The sequence below is a fragment of the Pelobates fuscus genome, chromosome 6 (genome assembly GCF_036172605.1).
Source record: "Pelobates fuscus isolate aPelFus1 chromosome 6, aPelFus1.pri, whole genome shotgun sequence".
Lineage (NCBI taxonomy): Eukaryota > Metazoa > Chordata > Amphibia > Anura > Pelobatidae > Pelobates > Pelobates fuscus.
In genome coordinates this window covers 288,830,477-288,852,275 of record NC_086322.1, presented here as the reverse complement: position 1 = coordinate 288,852,275, position 21,799 = coordinate 288,830,477, and the positions used below count along the sequence as shown (strand labels likewise).

General features: G+C 42.5%; 1 protein-coding gene across 1 annotated transcript in view; it reads left to right on the top strand.

The window, feature by feature from the left end:
* Positions 1–20,567, top strand: part of MAP3K3 (mitogen-activated protein kinase kinase kinase 3) — a 48,877-nt gene extending 28,310 nt beyond the window's left edge. Inside the window, exons 4-16 of the mRNA XM_063459413.1 lie at positions 2,279–2,378; positions 3,632–3,745; positions 4,101–4,218; positions 7,359–7,492; positions 9,394–9,467; positions 10,895–10,962; positions 11,062–11,154; positions 11,455–11,646; positions 13,419–13,567; positions 14,152–14,283; positions 14,760–14,889; positions 17,563–17,740; positions 17,867–20,567. Coding sequence (XP_063315483.1) covers positions 2,279–2,378; positions 3,632–3,745; positions 4,101–4,218; positions 7,359–7,492; positions 9,394–9,467; positions 10,895–10,962; positions 11,062–11,154; positions 11,455–11,646; positions 13,419–13,567; positions 14,152–14,283; positions 14,760–14,889; positions 17,563–17,740; positions 17,867–18,095 — 1,711 coding nt within the window. The 3' untranslated portion in view covers positions 18,096–20,567. The remainder of the gene's footprint in view (positions 1–2,278; positions 2,379–3,631; positions 3,746–4,100; positions 4,219–7,358; positions 7,493–9,393; positions 9,468–10,894; positions 10,963–11,061; positions 11,155–11,454; positions 11,647–13,418; positions 13,568–14,151; positions 14,284–14,759; positions 14,890–17,562; positions 17,741–17,866) is intronic.
* Positions 20,568–21,799: the final 1,232 nt, after the last annotated feature.

Below are 21,799 nucleotides of genomic sequence, written 5' to 3'. Positions count from 1 at the left end.
AGGTATGATGGGAACACAATTTGGTTGCGTATGCTGACATTGGATTATATGCTAAACTGGCATTGTAGGAAAAGGGGATAGCAAACTTAGACACGTGAAAGCTGTCAATGATAACAGAACTTATAACTGTGAGACGTTGTGCCCGACATAACGTGGTTACACGAAAATAATAGTTTATAACAAATATATCACATTTTGCTATCATTTCAGTGACAGGAGAGTTAATCGTAAACAGATCATAGTGTGTTTAGATGCCTACTGAGGCTTGCTGTATCTAAACATAACATTTCCAATGTTTTTAGGATCTATATGGGGAATGCTTAGGATCTTGTTGACATACCTCTGAGTATAGAGAATTAACATTATACATTTACATGGGACTACAAAATTTGCCCCTTTGCTAGCATCCAATATCGATCTGTCCTTCAAATAGCAAAGTGTCCCACTCCCAGCCTTGGTAAAAAACATAAGATTATCAGCTGAAGAAATAATTTTCTCCTGTTGCACTATAAGCTATAGTATTTATTTTGTCCGTGGACCTTGTTATATTGTTGTGGATTACTTGTTTGAAGAGGTAACGCGGGACAGATTTGCTTTTTACTGAATGGCCTGATTGTGAGCTGCATCCCTAACGTGACCTCCCCCTCGAACGGGGTTGCAGTTTCAGACAGGAGCCGGGAAGTAGCCTGGTGGTTAATTGAAGGCTGCCAGATTTAACCACAAATATTTAAGATAGCTGGAGACCGAACATTAAGGATTTATGTTGCCCGGGAAGTCTTGCAATACTGGTTCAGGACTCCCAATGCTGTTCTTGAAAATGAATCCTGGTGCAGGTTCTGCTTCCAAATCCTTTCCCGCGTTAGGTGGAAAGTTCATCCAACCGTTTGAGTCTAGCGGCGGATAGGGCTGAATATTTTAGGAATGCCCCTTGTGGTTTCCTCTCTTTACAAAGATATGTATTTGAGAACTATTAATGGAACTAACTTGTCCTGGTTTGATGGAGTGGGAGAGGAACAAACACAGAGAAAGTTTTGCCAGCAAAGTTCTGGGGAAAATATAGGTCTGCTTAGTCTTCCAAATGCCTGAATGAAACTCGATAATAGTCAGATATAAGGATTAAATTACAGCAGGTTATATTAATGGGAACATTCATTGGCTTTCAACACGTGATCTCTTATATGGTTACAACCAGGAGGGGGAAGCTAAAAGGGATTGATCATGAAACTATTACTATTATTATTTCAATGCTGGCCAAACTCCGGAAACCGTGAACTTAGGAACTCTTTAGAGTATTGATCCTGGTGACATGTTTGAGCATATGTATAGCTGTGAGGCTTCTTAGACTTTTAAAACCAGTAATGGTGGCTCCAAATCCGATCTTCTAACTCCCGAGTGTTTGCCAGTGCTTTAATAAGACATGTGATATAATGAAAATCAATAGTTTGATGCCCAGGAATGTCTAGATTGCTTGAGCACCTTTGGTGATTTAATAAATACAACTCTGCGAATATTCTCTGTTATGTCTCAGGCATTGTTGTAGCCCATGTACCGTGCAGAATATTATTCTCGCATCCATCTTTTTATTTTTATTTTAAATTATTAATAAATTCAGTTGTTTTGTTATCTTTCTTTCGTGCCAATAGAGGCTACCCTTTGTCATTCCAGCTGTTATGGACAGATGCACGCAGGGTGCCCAGTTAGTAAAATGCAAAGTTTTGACGACAATGCTTTAACCATATATTTTTTTTTAAAGGCACAATGAACACAGGGCTGATTTTACATTTGACTCTCTGTACGCGCAGAATTCTCCAACACCCCTCCCTCCCCAATAAATAAATATTGAGGAAAGGAGGCTCCCCGTATAATATTAACTGGACGATGGAGTCATAAATCAAAATTATATTCATGTCTTCTAACTATATGTGTATTCTGCTAGTAGCGTTAAAGGGCTACGTGTCACTACAGCTTTTGTGTCTGTTTTGTAATGGCATGTGTAGTTATGTGTAAATTTTGAAAGTGTATGTGATTATATGTGTGTAGTGCAAAAATATGTTTATTCAGAATGATTTGGCTCTGCGGGCGCCTGCCAATGCCCCTGCCACCAATGATCCAATTTTTTTAAAATTATTGTTTTCATTTATTTTGACATGGGTTGCAATAACCATATGGGACAGTAATTTAAGAAAATATAGCATGTTAAAAGGGCATCATTTGTTGGGACCAGAAAAAGATCAGTTTTTCCCGTTTTTGGTGGCTTATTATAATATAATTCTTACAGAATTCTACAATTCAGCCGGCCTGTAAAATATGAAGACGTGGAGCTGAAAGTGAAAAGTGTGTTTGGACAGCCGCTGGACCTCCACTACATGAATAATGAAGTGAGTGTCACTTTGTACTCTTGCAAAGGGATACAGGGTACTGTAATATACAATTACAATGATTTGCAAAGCATAAGCTGTGAGTTGTCCAGGGAACATTTTTGATGCTGTCAGGATGTGTTCAGAGGGTCAGCTCAGCATTTACAACCAATCACAGTCTGGTTTATCCAGTGGGCTCCCAGCTGGGCTGCTGAAATCCCGTTTATCTTGTCACAACAGTGCAAGGGGCTGCTTCCGTCTGAGTTTAAAGGCCGCTTCCTCCTGAACTCAGTTGCTCAGTGCAGCTTTCTTTTACAGCTTTATTTACATTTCCACTTGTGGACCCTGAATTGGGCCCAAGTAGAATTTTGTGAAGCTATTCTTATTTATTTATTTATTTATATAGACCGAACAAATTCTGCAGTGCCAGATCTATTTGCGTCATTTTAGCTAATGGAATTCTGTCAAGTCCGATCGTCTTGTTTATATCCAGCATGAGACCACACATTAGGAATTGTGTGATGTCCAGGACCTCATTGTGAATAAGGCAGATACACATGCAGTCATTTGCTCCCTGTATGTAAAAAGAAAAAAACAAAAATTGAATAATGCCAGTTTTACAACAAGAAGACATTTTTATTTATTTTTTTCATTATTTGCATGCTCAGATTTGAATTGATCCTAATAAAAAATATCCGTCACCCACCGTGCTCTTCAACCTTAAATAAATGGATTATATTATTATAATGTTGTGCAGTGTATCACTGTTGTAGTAAACAGTTCACACTGTATATTCAACCTTAAAAAGACGCTAGTAGACCTAGGATGCATTATGAACCCGCAGCCTTACATGTTTCCCCCCCCCACCTCCCCCTGATGGTACATATATTTATCTTTTCTATGTCATAGGAAAGCAATCCATCTATAATGGAACACTTAGAATCACAGACACAGTTGGCCCACATTCAAACCCTATTGTAGCTTTGGGACACTGTTTTAGGCAAAATTCACTTTAGGCAAAATTGGAATTATGAAAAAGAAAAAAAAAATCTTGTCTAATTTATATAGATTCAGCAACTTTATTGCTTAAATGACACCGTGAACATTTATCCTCATCAGTCGAGTCAGGTAGTTGGCAGTTTTAGTCTGAATCGTGCTGTGCCATTGGGCATTTAGGAAACTGTGTAACACAGACTAGTAAACGCATTCAAGATACCCTTCAAGATGGGGATAGTTCTGTGCCAGCAGTCACCTCTGTTTCTTCCTTCTTGTAGCTCTCCATCCCTCTTCGAAGTCAGGATGACATTGACAAAGCCGTGGATCTCTTAGACCGCAGCTCCAGTATGAAAAGTCTTCGCATCTTGCTTCTTTCTAATGACAGAAACCACGTGAGTACATTTCACTCCCTTTCAGGGACTTCTTCTTTGGCATGAAAGTCATTCTAACATCTTGTAGCTCCCCTAATCGCATTAGAAAATATGGATATACAGTACTTATTATAGATTTGCTTGAATTCCTAGATCTTAGCTGTTTAGATCCCACATGTAAAATATAGAAAAATGTTTTTACTCTGCAAAACACAAAGTATTAGGGGTACTTAGCTATTGGCATTACTCATTTGTTTCTTAGCTATTTAGATTCTTACATTTTCAAAGCAGAATTATGGGGTAAGGGTAAGAAACCCTGCCTAAATTAGTTTTGTCAATCTTTCTCACATTTAATCCTTTTCTTTCTTTCATCCAGGTACCTTCACCACACTCGGGTGTTCAGAAACAGGTGCGGATAAAGTCCTCGCAGTCTGTGGGGGATGTTAGCACAGCCTATCACCCGGCAGAGAGCCGCAGCCGTCACCTGTCAGTCAGTGAGTACATTTTCACAAATCTCGTGGTATTGGCATTGGCATTGGCACCTACTAATTGCTGTGGCAGCGTTGCCAGTTTGGATGGACGACTAGCGCATGAAGATTTATGACACAGGATAGACAAATCCCAATATATCCTAATTGTCTAGGCTTTTCATCTGTCATAAAAGGGTTAAAGGAACACTGTAGTCATCCAAACCACTTCATGTCAATGACTGGTCTGGATGAAGGGTCCCTGTCTTCTTAACCATTGAGAGACTGCAATGTTTACATTAAAGGGTTAAGTCCTTCTTCATTAGCTGTCAGTATGACAGCCACTAGAGGCACTTCTATGGCACAGACAGAGTAAAACTCACCACTAAGATGAACTGTCTCATATATGCATCTTGAATTGAAAAGCGCTCCAATCTCAAATGGAAAGGAAAACCAAGTTATTTTTGTGATTAAATACAGGATTTCTCCCATTATTGTAGTTCACCTTTCTTTACAAGGCATAGAAAGTTGTGAAATGCTTTAGAACCTCAGCACGCATCAGAAAATCTCCTGCAGCTCCCACCCGTCCCCCTCTCCCCCCCCCCCCCAAAGACAAATTTCCCAACATCAGGTGGTTGCTGAATGTTAAACGTGCAAGATCACCTTTGCCAGATCTTCATTTTAAATTTGAAAGACCAGCAATAAACCCAGACTTTAAATATTCAATTTAAAGCATCTAGAAAGATTGTATTTATATATTTTTGGTTTGTTGATATCCGTTTTGGTGAAGGTTGGGACAAATGAGCGTTAGTAGGTGTGCATTGTGTCGGTGAAAAGAGGATGTGATATGTGGTTAGCAGACAGGGTGTGTGAGCGCGATTGTAAGAGAGGAATACTTTTCAGAGTACAGGATGAAGACCACATTTTCAGAGTACATGATTAGGCCACATTTTCAGAGTCCAGGATGAAGGTCACATTTTCAGAGTACATGATTAAGGCCACATTTCCAGAGTCCAGGATGAGGGTCACATTTCCAGAGTCCAGGATGAGGGTCACATTTCCAGAGTCCAGGATGAGGGTCACATTTCCAGAGTCCAGGATGAGGGTCACATTTCCAGAGTCCAGGATGAGGGTCACATTTCCAGAGTCCAGGATGAGGGTCACATTTCCAGAGTCCAGGATGAGGGTCACATTTCCAGAGTACGTGATGAGGGCTACATTTTCAGAGTACGTGATGAGGGCCACATTTTCAGAGTCCAGGATTAAGGTCACATTTTCAGAGTACATGATGAAGGCCACATTTTCAGAGTACGTGATGAAGGCCACATTTTCAGAGTACGTGATGAAGGCCACATTTTCAGAGTACGTGATGAAGGCCACATTTTCAGAGTACATGATGAAGGCCACATTTTCAGAGTACGTGATGAAGGCCACATTTTCAGAGTACGTGATGAAGGCCACATTTTCAGAGTACGTGATGAAGGCCACATTTTCAGAGTACGCGATGAAGGCCACATTTTCAGAGTACGCGATGAAGGCCACATTTTCAGAGTACGCGATGAAGGCCACATTTTCAGAGTACGCGATGAAGGCCACATTTTCAGAGTACGCGATGAAGGCCACATTTTCAGAGTACGCGATGAAGGCCACATTTTCAGAGTACGCGATGAAGGCCACATTTTCAGAGTACGCGATGAAGGCCACATTTTCAGAGTACGCGATGAAGGCCACATTTTCAGAGTACGTGAGGAAGGCCACATTTACAGAGTACAGGATGCCACATTATACATCTGATTGTCACAAGTGGCTCCTTTGTTTATATTTCATTGTTGGCATAATGTTAGCCTATTCTCTACTGTGTTTATTTCCAAGGTTGACTGATTCACTTCAAATAAAATCTTACAATGAGGGATATAAACTGCTTTTTATTCTGCTATGCTATAGACATATTGTACCCTTTGTCCTTCATGCTTATACCTAAATTAAACACTTTGGTTCTCCTTTTTACCATGTTTTATTCATTGTATGCATCTCTCAACCCTTTTAATAAAAAAAAAAGAGAATAAAACAACACAATAAATTCTCCAGAATTCAAACAAAACAAAATTGTGCGTACTCAAGGAACCAGGAATTAGGTAGAATCCACATGAGAAAGCAAAATTTGGGCCAAAATAGCACGGTTACAGATATTCTCCAATTTAATTTATTTTTCCAGCTCTGCTTCTATTCCCTGAAAAATCTGCAATTCCTGTTTTTTTGTAAACATTATACTGTAATTTATAAACACTGGCATTGCTGTAATAATGGAAAAGAAAATTGGAAAGAGTGGGTTATTATTTATTGGTGTTTGTATCTTTATAGGGTTACTCCAACCAAAGACAAAGTGTTTTAATAAAACACTGGTTTTAGTGAGAGCAGAGGTACCGGTAGGCAACCTTCGGTCCTCCAGATGATGTGGGCTGCATCTCCCCTGATACTTTGCCAGCATTATGGGAACTGTAGTCCACAATATCCGGAGTGCCAAAGGTTGCCTACCTCTAAGTTAGCATTACACTTGATTAGGTGCGCCCACCTCCAATTTTAAATCAACACATCACTCCCTGTCACCAGATTGAGAGTGACGTCAGAGAGGACAGACTGAAGGGAGGACAGGGGCAGCGTGAAGGGAGGGAAGTGTGTGCCACCTCTGCTTGCTGGCATCAGACACCAGTTTTGCACAGAACTGACTATATGAGAGAGGAAGTTACACCTCCAGCAGCTAAGGGGTTAGTCTCTGTATATGCTGCGTTTCAAAGCCAAATGCTGCACATACAGACTCCAGGCACCACAGCCACTTGTAATCAATGAAGTTGTCATGGTGCTAAGAGTTGCCCGTTAATGTGTAAAGATCAATATTATATCAATGGAATATTACTGAATTGTTTTCAGGTCCTCGTATTATTGTTATTACACTAAATAACAAACAGAACATGTGCTGTGGTCTGTTATGGTTAACAATCAAGTGCCAGAGATGGGAAAGATTCTTTGCTGGGCTCTGTAGTACTATCATGGGGTTAATAGAGTATTACCGTTTAAGTGCACTGCTTGCCTTTTTGCATGCTGTGCATTGACTGTATAATTATCTGATGATGTAATTATATGTGTTGTCCTACTCTGTCCTTTCTCAGGTTCTCAGAACACTGGCCGCAGTTCCCCACCTCCGGGGTATGTACCGGAGAGGCAGCAGAGGATCGCACGGCAAGGATCCTACACAAGCATCAATAGTGAGGGGGAGTTTATACCAGAGGCCAATGAGCAGTGTGTGAGTGTCACAGTACACAACATGTACACAATCTCTGTTTGGGTCTTCCCGACAATCTGTCAGTCTTTCTGAACCTCATTTTTCTGGCACATTGACCTTACTCTGTACTACAGTCCTGCAGCAGAGCACACACATTTATTTGGTGCTCCATAGCGGATAGTAAGGGTGATACTGTTTCTCGCGTCCACTCGGGGTGCCATACAGCAGAGGTGTTACTGTATATCTGCTCACAACCTGGGGAGCCCTGCAATAGGGTGTTACTGTATATCTGCTCACACCCCGGGGAGCTCTGCAATGGGGTGTTACTGTATATCTGCTCACACCCCGGGGAGCTCTGCAATGGGGTGTTACTGTATCTGCTCACATCCCTGGGAGCCCTATAATGGGGTGTTACTGTATCTGCTCACACTCCGGGGAGCCCTATAATAGGGTGTTACTGTCTCTGCTCACACTCCGAGGAGCCCTATAATAGGGTGTTACTGTCTCTGCTCACACTCCGGGGAGCCCTATAATGGGGTGTTACTGTATCTGCTCACAACCCGGGGAGCTCTGCAATGGGGTGTTACTGTATATCTGCTCACACTCCGGGGAGCCCTATAATGGGGTGTTACTGTATCTGCTCACACTCCGGGGAGCTCTGCAATAAGGTGTTACTGTATCTGCTCACACTCCGGGGAGCCCTATAATTGGGTGTTACTGTATCTGCTCACACTCCAGGGAGCCCTATAATGGGGTGTTCCTGTATCTGCTCACACTCCGGGGAGCCCTATAATGGGGTGTTCCTGTATCTGCTCACACTCCGGAGAGCCCTATAATGGGGTGTTCCTGTATCTGCTCACACTCCGGGGAGCCCTATAATGGGGTGTTACTGTATCTGCTTACACTCCAGGGAGCTCTACAATGGGGTGTTACTGTATCTGCTCACACTCCGGGGAGCTCTACAATGGGGTGTTACTGTATCTGCTCACACTCCGGGGAGCCCTATAATGGGGTGTTACTGTATCTGCTCACACTCCAGGGAGCTCTACAATGGGGTGTTACTGTATCTGCTCACACTCCGGGGAGCTCTACAATGGGGTGTTACTGTATCTGCTCACACTCCGGGGAGCCCTATAATGGGGTGTTACTGTATCTGCTCACACTCCGGGGAGCCCTATAATGGGGTGTTACTGTATCTGCTCACACTCCGGGGAGCCCTCTAATGGGGTGTTACTGTATCTGCTTACAACATTGGGAGCTCTGCAATGGGGTGTTACTGTATATCTGCTCACACCCGGGGAGCCCTGTAATGGGGTGTTTCTGTATCTGCTCACATCCCTGGGAGCCCTATAATGGGGTGTTACTGTACCTGCTCACACTCCGGGGAGCCCTATAATGGGGTGTTACTGTATCTGCTCACACTCCGGGGAGCCCTATAATGGGGTGTTACTGTATCTGCTCACATCCCTGGGAGCCCTATAATGGGGTGTTACTGTATCTGCTCACATCCCTGGGAGCCCTATAATGGGGTGTTACTGTATCTGCTCACACTCCGGGGAGCCCTCTAATGGGGTGTTACTGTACCTGCTCACACTCCGGGGAGCCCTATAATGGGGTGTTCCTGTATCTGCTCACACTCAGGGAAGCTCTGCAATGGGATGTTACTGTATCTGCTCACACTCCGGGGAGTTCTGCAATGGGATGTTGCTGAACTGAAGATTTTTTTTCCCCCAGTTTGGTTATTGTAGATTTTTGGAATTGGAATTCCCAACAATTCACACTTTTGTGAGTAACACTCGGCATGTACTGTGTGTATGATTTCACTATTTTTTTCCCCTCTTCACTTATCTTGTTATTTTGTTTTTCCACCACGTCATTGTTTCTCTCTCTCTCCCTCCCTCCACTGGTCACTTTCTACTCAGATGCTGGATCCCCTGAGCAGTACAGAGAATTCTGTGTCCGGCAGTTGCCAGTCTCTAGACCGATCAGAGGACAGGTAAATACAGAACAACTACCTGGGAATCCTTTCCTTAAAGGGACACTATAGTCACCAGAACAACTACTGCTTATTGTATTTGTTATGGTGAGTATAATCATTCCCTTCAGGCATGTTGCAGTAAACACTCTCTTTTCAGAGAAAATGCAGTGCTTACATTACAGCATAGTGATAACTCCAGCGGCCACTCCTCAGATGGCTGCTAGAGGTGCTTCCTGTGGCAGTGCTGCACAGTGTGACTGGTCTTCATTGTCCACCCTCTGCATGCAGACACTGAACTTTCCTCATAGAGATACATTGATTCAATGTATCTCTATGAGGAGATGCTGATTGGCCAGGGCTGTGTTTGACTTGTGCTGGCTCTGCCCCTGATCTGCCTCTTTGACAGTCTCAGCTGATCCTATGGGAAAGCATTGTGATTGGCTCTTATAATAACTTCTGATGATGTCAGCCAAGCAGGCAGATCAGGGGTAGAGACAGCAGCTGCAGACTTGAATAAAAGTAATATTATACTATATTTAGGGAGACAATGTATAGTAGACAAAAATAAAATTTCCAGGCACTCAAGGTGTTCAAAAGAAAAGGAGCAGCAACGTTTCCATCCTATAGTGTTCCTTTAAATGCGTCATACAGAAAGCGTCTATATAGACAAATTTATATGCACATCCTTATCAGGGCTTAACATTTCCACTAACCACTAGCCTTTGGTGACTAAAAATTTAGCCCCGGTGAGGTTGCCATGGATCCTCCATGCTTCAAGTGGCTAGTAACTTTTAAGACTGGGCTAGTAGAGTATAACATGCATTTTTAAACCTTGTCCTATTAAATATTTCATAGAGTGTAAACAAGTGTCATTAATGTTACTTGTATCCATCACATAGACCTATAAGCTGGTATGCAAAAAACGGGTCGCAAGAGTATTCTGAGAACGGACAGCAGCTGAAATAGCCTGCCCTTCGGTGGGTCCCCGCTCAGAACTCAAGCTGGTTTTAGCTCATCTTGTGCCATTACAGAGAGAACATATCTGAAGCATATCAGACTGGTCCCACCCATACGGGCAGTCCAGATCCGAAATGCCAGCAAGTTCTCTCTGCACGAGAGACACAGCAACCCCAGACGATCGTTTCAGCCTTGTTAGGCATCATCAGTGAGGCATAGCTGATATCTCTCTAGGCACCGTGAGCAAGGGGTCCACGTCTGGAGAACAAAAAACGGGTCGCAAGAGTATTCTGAGAACGGACAGCAGCTGAAATCTCAGAATACTCTTGCGACCCGTTTTTTGCTCTCTATAAGCTGGTATGCTTTCACTATAAATGGTCATCACACTTAGAAATATATATATATATTTTTATTTATTTTTTTGTTAAAACTACCTGTCAAATCCAAGCCATTTTTCTGAAACCCTGCTTGGTATTTCCATTTTTCAGCCCATGCTTCAGAAAGTCTCGTATGTCTAGAGCACAGAGTTATCCAGACAACAGACAGGACTTCTCGGGTAAGTGTGGAGCAAATCATATATCGTGTGTAATATCACAATGTTCTCAGTACCATAAGATTGTCTTTTGGAATCATGTCTCGGTTTCCTCTAATCCAGATCGCGAGAATCAATTCTGTGACAGGGCGGGCAAGGGAGGGACCTATCCACGGAGATACCACGTGTCTGTTCACCACAAAGATTACAACGATGGTAAGTTCTGTCTGTGAGAAGTTCATCTAAAATCTTATCAATTGAAAAAAATGTTATGTTGGAAATGTTTAGGATCCTTTATTTTGTGTACTGCTGTTTGAGAGAGTCTGTGGATTCTTGATCCTGCGTGGTGGGGGCTGAGGACCTTTCATGTTGTGCACTGGTATGTGAGGGATGCTAAACACGTTGTGTGCTGCTGCATGTTCATCCTAAAAGTTATGTTGGGTAATAGTTTTCTTTTAGCTGTTATAAGTTGTTCTTTTGATAGTTCTAAAAATGATTTATTACACTTCTACCTAGGTCGTAGGACATTTCCACGGATTCGTCGTCCTCAAGGGAACCTCTTCACCCTAGTGCCATCCAGCCGTTCCCTAAGCAGCAATGGGGAAAATATGGGTCTTACTGTACAATACCACGAAACCCGAAGTCGGATACGCAGTGCGGACAGTGAGAACACCCTGAGTGTGCAGGAGAGGAATGTATCCATGAAATGTAAGGAGGAGATGGATACTCCAATCCCCTAAATATTTTTGTAATCTTTACAATAGCAGCAAGTTGTATATATGGGGCGGATCAGGGCATGGTTAAGGTGTGGATTATAGAGAAGAACGAATGTCTACTTATTTCATCTTGTTCCCGGCCATAAAAATTAAATGTAATTTGAAGACTAAAAACCAGTTTAAAAGGGAAAAAAAGCACAACCAATAGTTACCTTTTAGTTTGCCATCAGGCTGTGCAAAAATCTCATAAGGGACTGTTTTGCTTTTATGATCCTAGTTCGATAAGAATATTCTACCGATAAATTAAATATCTAACTGGTTTATGTACTACAATTTACAGGCCCAATAAGGAGCACCAATCAGTCAGGCCAAGTATGGAGTACCAAGCTATTTCAGTGTGTTGTTATTGGCGGCAACAGGCACGTCACATTAATCAGGCCCCAAGTTAATTACAGTATATTGTTTACTGTAGCAGCACTGCCATTTCAGGCCCTGTCAGACACTAGTTAAAGTGTTTCCAGAATTAATTGTGTACTTTATTTTGAAGTTGAAGAATGGGTCGAAAAGCCAATGACATGTACATAATTTGGTCGCTGTCCAAAAAAAAGATTTGGTCTGCTCTAGACAGTCGTTGTAGAAAAATTCCTCCAATGATCTACTTTGTCCTGTTCAGTTTCTAGTTCACCAGAATTCCTTGTTTAGTATATAAACCCTAAAGTAGACCGTACTGTTAAAAACAGTTTGTTACATATTAAAAGAGTGAATACTACCCCGGTTGAAAAACAGGACATTTCTAGTTCTACAGGAAATCCCACTATATCTCAGACTGTCCAAACTCTAACCACAAGATGGGTTACACACACTCCGGAGCTCGAACATCCCTCTTACCCTCCCCCCCCCCCCCCCAGCCCCTGGGTTACAGGGTAATAGCAACCAATGGAGCCCACATATCACCCAAGCGACTCCGCACTCACTAACGCCTCACTTTAGCAAAGCCATAGTCAGACAGTACCGATAGGCTGCCTCCACAGGCTCCGAAACGGGCATATACGGACTCCCCCTAACCATACCCTTTATAGTGTGGATCTAACACACACAATTAGACCACCCACGAATAGACCTAACCTAGCGAGTCACCACATGACGGAAGCCTACACGACCACTCCATAGGAGCACACACTAAGCCTTGCAACACACACGGGGAAATACCCCAGGACTATCGCCAGGTAGAGGACACTAACGAATACCAGCCTCACTAGACCCGATACCCACTGCCCACAATACAAACCAGGCCAAGTTAGTGGTGACAGTGACTACAGAGTGACACACACACTCCTCCTAGATAGCGACTACATACCGTTACAACCCACCAGCCCTGCCATAACCAAAAACATGTGCCAAATTGTACCCTGAATATACCCTAAATGTACCATGTTATACTGTTGATATTTTACCATTGCCGTTGCGGCAAAAGTTTGTAAAAGCAATACATTTCGCACTGAAAATAAAGAATAATAAAATAAAAAAAAGTGAATACAGCAATGTTTGAATTATAAAACAGAGTATTGTTATCATATAGCAGTGATGTTGCTTTTCCTCTGACCTTCGTCTGTAGGTTTGGAGAGGGGGTAGCATTCCAGATGTTCTAGAACTACATCTCTCACAACAGTTGGAGGTGGATCTGTTGACTATCTCTATTTTATTGCTGTGAATTCCAGGACCTCTGTTCTGCTCTTTGACTTGTCTCCCATTTTTATCTATCAGCTCCGAGCGCTCCAATAAACTGGCTTCGGGGGAAGCTCTTGGGTCAAGGAGCATTTGGAAGAGTTTATCTGTGTTACGATGTGGACATAGGAAGAGAACTGGCAGCCAAGCAGGTCCAATTTGACCCGGACAGTCCGGAAACTAGCAAGGTTAGTTCACTTCTTTAACCTAGCACACCAGCATACACCCCAGAGTATCCGTGAAAATGTGTTTGTTGTTTTAGAAGAGGGGATGAGCGTGGGCGGAGCCTAGCAAGAGAACGAGACGGACGCACAATAGATGGACTCTCTGTACACACTGATTAAAAACCCGTTTTCCAACAAGACAAAGTGCCGCAAAAGTACCCCACAGCCCCTCAGGGAATATGGGGCGATAAACCAAAAAGCAAAGACCGGGCAAACCCAAAACAGGGCCCGACATCTGTGATTTATTCCACCAAACGCAAGGGGCACATGAGCCCAAAATGTCTGCTCCTGAGGGAGGGGGACATTACAGGCTGGAATCTGCTTCTGGGGGGCATAGGGGCTAGCTTTGGCTTCTTGGAAGGAGGGGATTAGAGAAAGGTCTTTGCATGCCTTTGGTTAGGGGCAGGTAGTAAGGTATTTGATTGCTTGTCCATTCCTGTGTTTGAAAGTTAGCTATTTTACAAATTTGTGATCTATTACTGCAAGTGTTGGATTACATATTTTGGATCCAATCTGTGACCTACCACACACTCTTCTTGAACCTACAGGAGGTGAGTGCTCTGGAATGCGAGATCCAGCTTCTGAAGAACCTGCATCATGAAAGAATCGTACAGTATTATGGCTGCCTGCGAGACAAGGGAGAGAAGACTCTTACTATCTTTATGGAATACATGCCAGGGGTAAGGAGAACTGTGTGCTTCATATTTAACAAGCTAGAGTAGCATTCACAACTGTTTACATGGCAGCACCAGAACTGGGGGGTACAAAATGTGCAGAGGTACTTGGGCAGTGCCGTGGCTTGGCACGTGCCCTTGATAGATTAGTGTAAGGAGTGGGAATCCGTGAACCAAGCTCATGCTATATGTGGTTATCATTAAGTGAGTACCTGACATTGGTGAACTGCTCTGCCGCAGTGCATGCCAGGTGTGAAGCTTACTTAGGATTGCTGTATTCAGGTGCGGGAATCTCCAGGGCTTGGTGCCGGCTTAGCTTGGGGAGCACTATGAATATGTTTGTGCTCTCATTATGGGGATCCAGGGGCTAACACACAAAGATGGAGTCAGAGTACCAGGTGACAGGGCTATTTTATCCTTCATTATATATATGGATAACCTGAGTAAGTATCTCTCTTCCCTGTTTTTTTTTCACCATTCAGGGCTCCGTGAAAGATCAGTTGAAAGCTTATGGGGCCCTCACTGAGAATGTCACCCGCAGATACACTCGGCAGATCTTGGAAGGTGTCTCCTACCTGCACAGTAACATGATTGTGCACAGGGACATCAAGGGTAATTATCTTGGCATTCATTGCTTTGTAACTTTATTAGTTTTATTGTAAACCTGGTTAATGTTACTGAAGACTCAGCTTCTCTGAGACTTTAGTAACATGGCTGGGTACAAACATAATAGCAACTTAGCAGATATCTCCATAACTGGAAATCCATATGGTCGGCACTTAATACATAACGGTCTATTAATTGAACCAGGCAAGAGGGGTGAAGGGAAGTCAGAGAGGCTGGAGAATGGAAGGGAGGCCACAGTGAACAAGAACCAAAAGGCCCATCAGGTCTGCCAATATTACATATGCAGAGTGTAGGCATGCTGGGATAAAGGATTTAAAGGCTCCCTCCAGCTCACAATATGCAAAGTAAAAATAAATATAGGCACAACTCCAGATACATTTCTGTATGGACCTGGCAACATTTCCACCCACGTGGGGTCTCGGGTTCACACGTTTGGAGAGTGACAGTAGGTGAAGGTGAGTGATGGGAAGCAAGTCAGTGTCCGGTTTCCTAAGTTCAATCAGTTCTTTTTAAAACAAAACATTAATGTGTGTTTTAAAGGAACTTTCTTTGAATATTTTATTTACTAGAATGGAAATTATAGGCCATTTTGAAGTAAACAAGACTAGTACGTTACTAAACTGAGGTAGCAAGAGGATACCCTAATTTTTCAATCCTGTCTTTACTTATCCCTATGTGTTTGTAACATTACTTCACTATGTCAGAAAGAGGCTGTAGTGAGGGGCTCAGAGGTATGCTCACTATGGTCCGCGCAGTGAATTCATGCACCTCAAATACATTTTTAAAGGAAACTGCCAAATATACAGAATGTGGATATTTCTGCAACTTCCTGGTTGAGCAACATGTCTTTTTAACCAGTATATTTAAAAGCACTGGTATGAGTTAAAGAATCACGTTGGGCAGCATAACAAGTTAATTGCAATTAAGTTGTTATGGTGCTCATGGGTCTCGGGCGCCCTCTTACCATAAGGAGTCAAACCACTAACAAACAGTTTAAAGCTTCTCTGTTAAAAAATAAATAAAAATAAAATAAATCATACATTTTAATGCAGCTCTATCGTCCTGTTCTTACCTAACTTCAATCTGTTACTCTGCTAAATTGTTCTTCTTTTCCTATTTATTTCTCCTAAAATACATAAGGCAAGGTAGGGACTACTTACCCTTATGAATTCTCCCTTCACTTGACAAAAGGCAGAGCTACCTTTATCAGGTTTTGTCACTTGTATTACTCATCTCGAGGCAATATCTTGCAGGGTCATCTATATCCTCCTGAGACCCAGCTCATTAAATTGTGTTCTCTGTACTGGACATTTCGTTCACATGCATCTCCTTTTATTCTTTTGAGCTACTCTATCAATCCCTGCTGTATTGTAAAGAGATCATCCTGGGCTTTCCAGTGATATGTCATGTGATAGGCTGGAATACTGGGAACTTCCGAGGTAGTAAATCACACAAAAAAAAAGAGATTGGAAGACAATTTCTTTCCTTGGTTTTTTTATAGACCTGAGCCTGCGTGAAAGTATAATACTGACGTTGGCTGCTGCCAGATGAAGCGCCAGGACGTGAAGAGGATCCAATGATGCAGATGGCATCAGCCACGAGGGACAGCTTCAAATAAATAAAACTCTGCTTGTCCTGTGCCCCGCCGCTACCAGACACAAAGTGACAAACTCCATATCGAGGTGTTATACAAAGACCCCAGAAGCTGACAGAGCCGCTTTAAATCCTAATTAAATGCTCATACAGATTGTGTTAGAATTTCATTGAATTTCCGAGCAGTCAAAAGATATCATAAGACCGAGCAGGGGCTTCCTTTTCTTATGGTAAATCTCTACCTTAGCAAACGGCAGAGTTACCGCTGTCAAGTTTTGTCACTTCCCCCAGTTGTTGCGAGCAACTGCTGTGGAAATAAAGCATTCTCTCACTCATAGCGAAATCATTTTCATGGAGATTCCCGCGTGCTCCTCCATAGACTTCAGCGTTGTACTCTTGCACACGCGAGAATGTACATCCTTTTCGTGGGCTCCTTGAGAATAAAGTGCCAGGAGCTGGCGAAAAAAAAGAAGAAGCTGGCGGTGTTTATGGGGGACAGTATCAGGTAAGCATTAGAAAACATTGCTGCATCGCTAGGCCATCGCACCCCAAGCAGCAGGGTCACAAAACATGCAAAGATCCAAGAAGGGGCCTGCAGCTGTTACCCTAAAGTCACCTGATCGCTACCTCCTGATTGTAACTCCGTAAGTTAAGACGGAAACCAGGACCTCCTCACAGCATAGCATCATTGTGATGAAGCCGTTATGGTGCCCTGCCTGTCCCTTTAAATTACATAGAAACGTCACTAGTTTACTAAACTGGGAATTTTAGAAATTTTACTCTAGGAGTTAGCAAAATGCAATGTGTGTTCTACAATAGCCCAAATAGGAAGATTCTCCAACTTAAATGTTTTTCTATGATCTGAAAGAGATTATAAATGTTTTTCTCTCAATATTCTATTTATTGAATAAACTCTGAGCTTGATATCCATATAGAGGGAAAGGAACTGATAGGAAATCACAAGCTGACACATGAGAGTTGGATTTTCTCCTCTTCCTCACCACATAATTTAACATAGAATTCACATGCTCTACCTTAAGCCTAACTTTGTGATTCACACTGTAGGAGCCAATATCCTTCGGGATTCTGCCGGCAACGTCAAGCTGGGAGACTTTGGTGCCAGCAAGCGGCTACAGACAATATGTATGTCAGGGACTGGGATTCGTTCTGTGACCGGGACGCCATACTGGATGAGCCCAGAGGTTATCAGTGGAGAAGGCTATGGGAGAAAAGCTGATGTCTGGTAAGTGGGTATCGCGGGACTAAAGGTGAGGGGATGGAAATGTAAGGCCCTTTTAGGATTTCTATGAGTGTCTTTCTCCTCCAGGCCTTCATCAGGGACTCACCTTATTCGTGCTTTTTCTTACAGGAGCCTCGGCTGCACTGTGGTGGAAATGCTCACAGAAAAACCTCCTTGGGCCGAATATGAGGCCATGGCAGCCATTTTTAAGATTGCCACCCAGCCAACTAACCCCCAACTGCCTCCGCACACATCAGAACAATGTCGGGACTTTGTTAAGCGGATACTGGTGGATGCACGGCAGAGACCTTCTGCCGAAGAACTGCTCCGACATCCTTTTGCTCAGCTCACGTATTAGTTTCCCTGCTCTCAACGTGGACCTTACTCCAGCGCTTGCACATATCACACGGGGGGGCCGTGGACATTTGAGGGGATTGACACGTGATTAAAGCAAGCGGTGGATACGACAATCATTCCCTCCGTGCTGCGTCGAGAGCCGGTTACAGAGCCAGCAGCCAGGGATACAAAGTCAGTGTTAATGTATCAAAGTAACTGTATTATTTATATGTTGGAGGCCCTTTGATATCAAGGATGAAAAAATGCGTCTCTACACCGCAAGATAAAAATAGAGCATGAGGTGTAAAAAAAAAAAAAAAAGCCACATTCTCTCCAAAAAGACTGCCCCACCTCTTCCACGACAAGTGCCTTACTATTGTTACAGGGAAGGAAACCTGAAGAACTGCATGCGGGATTTCAATGTTTTTTGGGAGAAGGGAATCCAAATGGAGAAACACAAGGCCCATGCAACAAGAGCGTTATCTCTGCGGATCACTCTTCCTGACCAAATCTATCTATTAACGCTGTATAGCGCAGAAATATTTCTATTCGCCACTGTATACATGGGCATATTGTCAACTGAAATGGTTTAAACCAAATTGTGCCTTAGGAGTAAGCACGCATGTGACACGTTTTACGTCCACACGTTAGCCATTTATTCCACTGTAATTTTATACGTAGAAGATAAATGTACAAAGCTGGTGAGTAAGCCTTCACTTGGTATTTTATAAATACATTCCATTTAAACACGTTCCACCGCTGAAATAATGTTACATAGTTAGACGGCACTATGACTAAACCAAAGTTAGCTCTTCTTCATTCTGAAGAGAGAGGGACAGGTTTTTTGTAAAGTGCCCTTTGGGTATCCAGTATTCGAGTGCAAGGATGACGACACGCACCCTAAAAAAAATGTCGAGAGATATGTAAACCACACTGTATATCATATGCACTCAAAGCACATGAAATATTTAAATTAGTGTTACCTGTTCTTCTATACCATGTCCGTTGTCTTTCCACCCCTTCTTATTTTTGGCCAGTAATAGCCACAATCTGCCATGCATCATGAGTGTATTGCTATACATGTTTTTTTAAAGAGACACTCCAGACCCCTAGAGCATTTTAGAATTTTTTTTATTATCTTACTTTTTTTTTTTACAAAAAGTCCAGATTACAATAGAAATTTACACTTTATTAAATGAACCCCATTGCCCCGCTGTCAATCAGACAAGCGTTCCTGTTACTTCCTGGTTGTTTTGCTCAGTCAAGCCAAACTCAATAGGAGACAATTGCCCAGAGCACCTGCCTTGCCAAGACTTCTCATTGAGCTGTATTGGCAAGTCTGTGATTGGACAGCCACAGAAAGTCTGGGCGGGGTTAGAAGGGGAGGGCTTGCAATGGGTGCAGACAAGAGATCTGTAGGTTTTGCACATTGTTTTTAGATTTACCCCTATTGAAAAGAAGCATAGTAAAATGCATTGATCGGGAGTACATTTTTTTATTTTGGCATTGGGGCGTCCCTTTACATTAATGTAAAGAATTGGTAAACACTGGAGAAGGACATTGGTGGGCCAAAAGTGAACCCTAGCTGTAGATAAACTTGGTAAGTCTTATGCTTCACCATCATTGAGATTGGCACAGTTCCAGTTTTACAACAGCTCGAGATCTATGCTTTTCCCTCCCCCGGTGTACAGCATTTTGGAGCAGAATGTGTTCACTCAGTCTACTGAGCCCATAACTGCCCTTGTGGACCGCACGTTCTCAAACTTTCAATTCAAATCAGGGTGTACGCTTTAGGGGATTTTAAGATATATATGCCTTTCATGTTACTTTGGTGAGACATGCTTAGTTGTTTTGATGTGCCAAGGCAATGAATGATGTAAAAAATCTTTTTTTTAAATGCACTTTTTGGTGACATCACAAATATCTGACAAACATTTAGATTTGTCATTGGCCATTTGAGATCTGATGCTAAGCTGTAATTTCGAGTACATTTTCTGAGATGCCTGCATGCGCCTTTAAGTGTGAGCGTGCAGGCCGGTCTATGCCGTGCCTTTCTTCCCGTCTTTATATCACAACATTTGTCTATGTGCCAATGGCTCAGTTTATTCCTCCAGCTTGCTTTGTATGTGTTATCAGAGATCCATGACCAAAAACGGTAACGGCTGATTAAAGTAGAAGGTTTTGTTTATGATACAGCATCCATCTTTTATTGTTTTGTACCTTTGTCTCATTGTATCCCTTGTCTGGCATCCTTTGCTTGCCGATCTCTCTCTCTCCTCTCCCACTATCTACAGAAAGAAAGTCTGAAAGAGAGAGAACGTAACTCTTTCCTCAAACATCTGGGAAATAAATGTGTTAGTCTACAAATCTGTGTCTGAATTCCAAAAGGCAATTTATCAGAAATCTGTGATGTCACCAAAAGCAGGATTCTTGCTCTGTTTTCATCTTCTGCATAAAGTACAAAGTGGTTCAGCCACTCCAAGATCAGAAACGGCAGTTTTACTGAAGCCCAATGTCACTTAACGTTTCGACCTACACGGTCTTTGTCAAGCTTGACAAATACCGTGTAGGCTGAAACGTTGTGTGACATTGGGCTTCAATAAACTGCCGTTTCTGATCTTGGAGTGGCTGAACCACTTTGTACTTTATGCATATTGTATCTGGGACCTGGTGCTGAGTCCTGGTTTGGTTGCACCCTGGCTCAGAGTGATGGGATAGAGTGCAGTTCCTTATTTGTTTCTGAAATAGTTTTCATCTTCCGTGTTCTGTTTTGTTTTTATTTTTTTTGCTCTACATCCCATATTTTAAAATGTTTACTTTGTTATTACATCGGAGGAAAAGATCGCCTAAACATACAATTTAGTATTTTATTCACTGAACGGTGAATTGAAAAGAATTTGGACCAAAATAATTAATTTGGAAGAATTCTCTAGCTGCACTTTAATCCCAGCAGTTATTTATCCTAAAATTCCACACAATTTAGTGCTTGGTGAATGAAACCTAATGTTTTAATATTCAGAGTCCATTAGTTTGGGTATTTTGAGGGGTTTAGCAAAGAGTTTCAAAAAGTGTTGTCTTTTTTTTTGTTTGTATAATAAACAGTTCTTTTGTACCTCGGTGAAGTACCATTCATGGAGTGCTATGCGAATATTCAGCCTTGTTTACGAATGACAGAAAAAGCTTTAAAGTGATAAATAGATTTATTTTCCAAGAGATTTAAATTCAAAGTAAATTTAAAATTTAAAGGGAACTCCAGGCATCAATACCACTTAATCTAAATGAAGTTGTTATGGTGCCAGGCTGCTAGAGTTCACTCTCACCACTGGGACCACCAGGGCTTCCCCTCCGGACCACCAGGGATTGTCTTACACTGTCCCCCCTCCCAGGCAAAGGTAAGCTTGGAGAGGGGATATGAAATTTTTTTTTTATATATATTTGTATGCCCTCCTACCCCCACAGACACACAATAAATCTCCCCATACACACACACACACACACTGCCCCCCCCACCTTACACACACTGCTCCCCTATATACACACATTAACCCCCCCCCCCCATACACACACACTTGGCCCTCCCTCTATACACACACACACACCTAACCCCCACACACACAACCTGCCCCCCCACACACTGTACCCCTCACGCACAAACTGCCCCACAAATATGCAAACTGCACCCCTCAAGCACACACACTACATCCTTCACAAACACAATGCACCCCT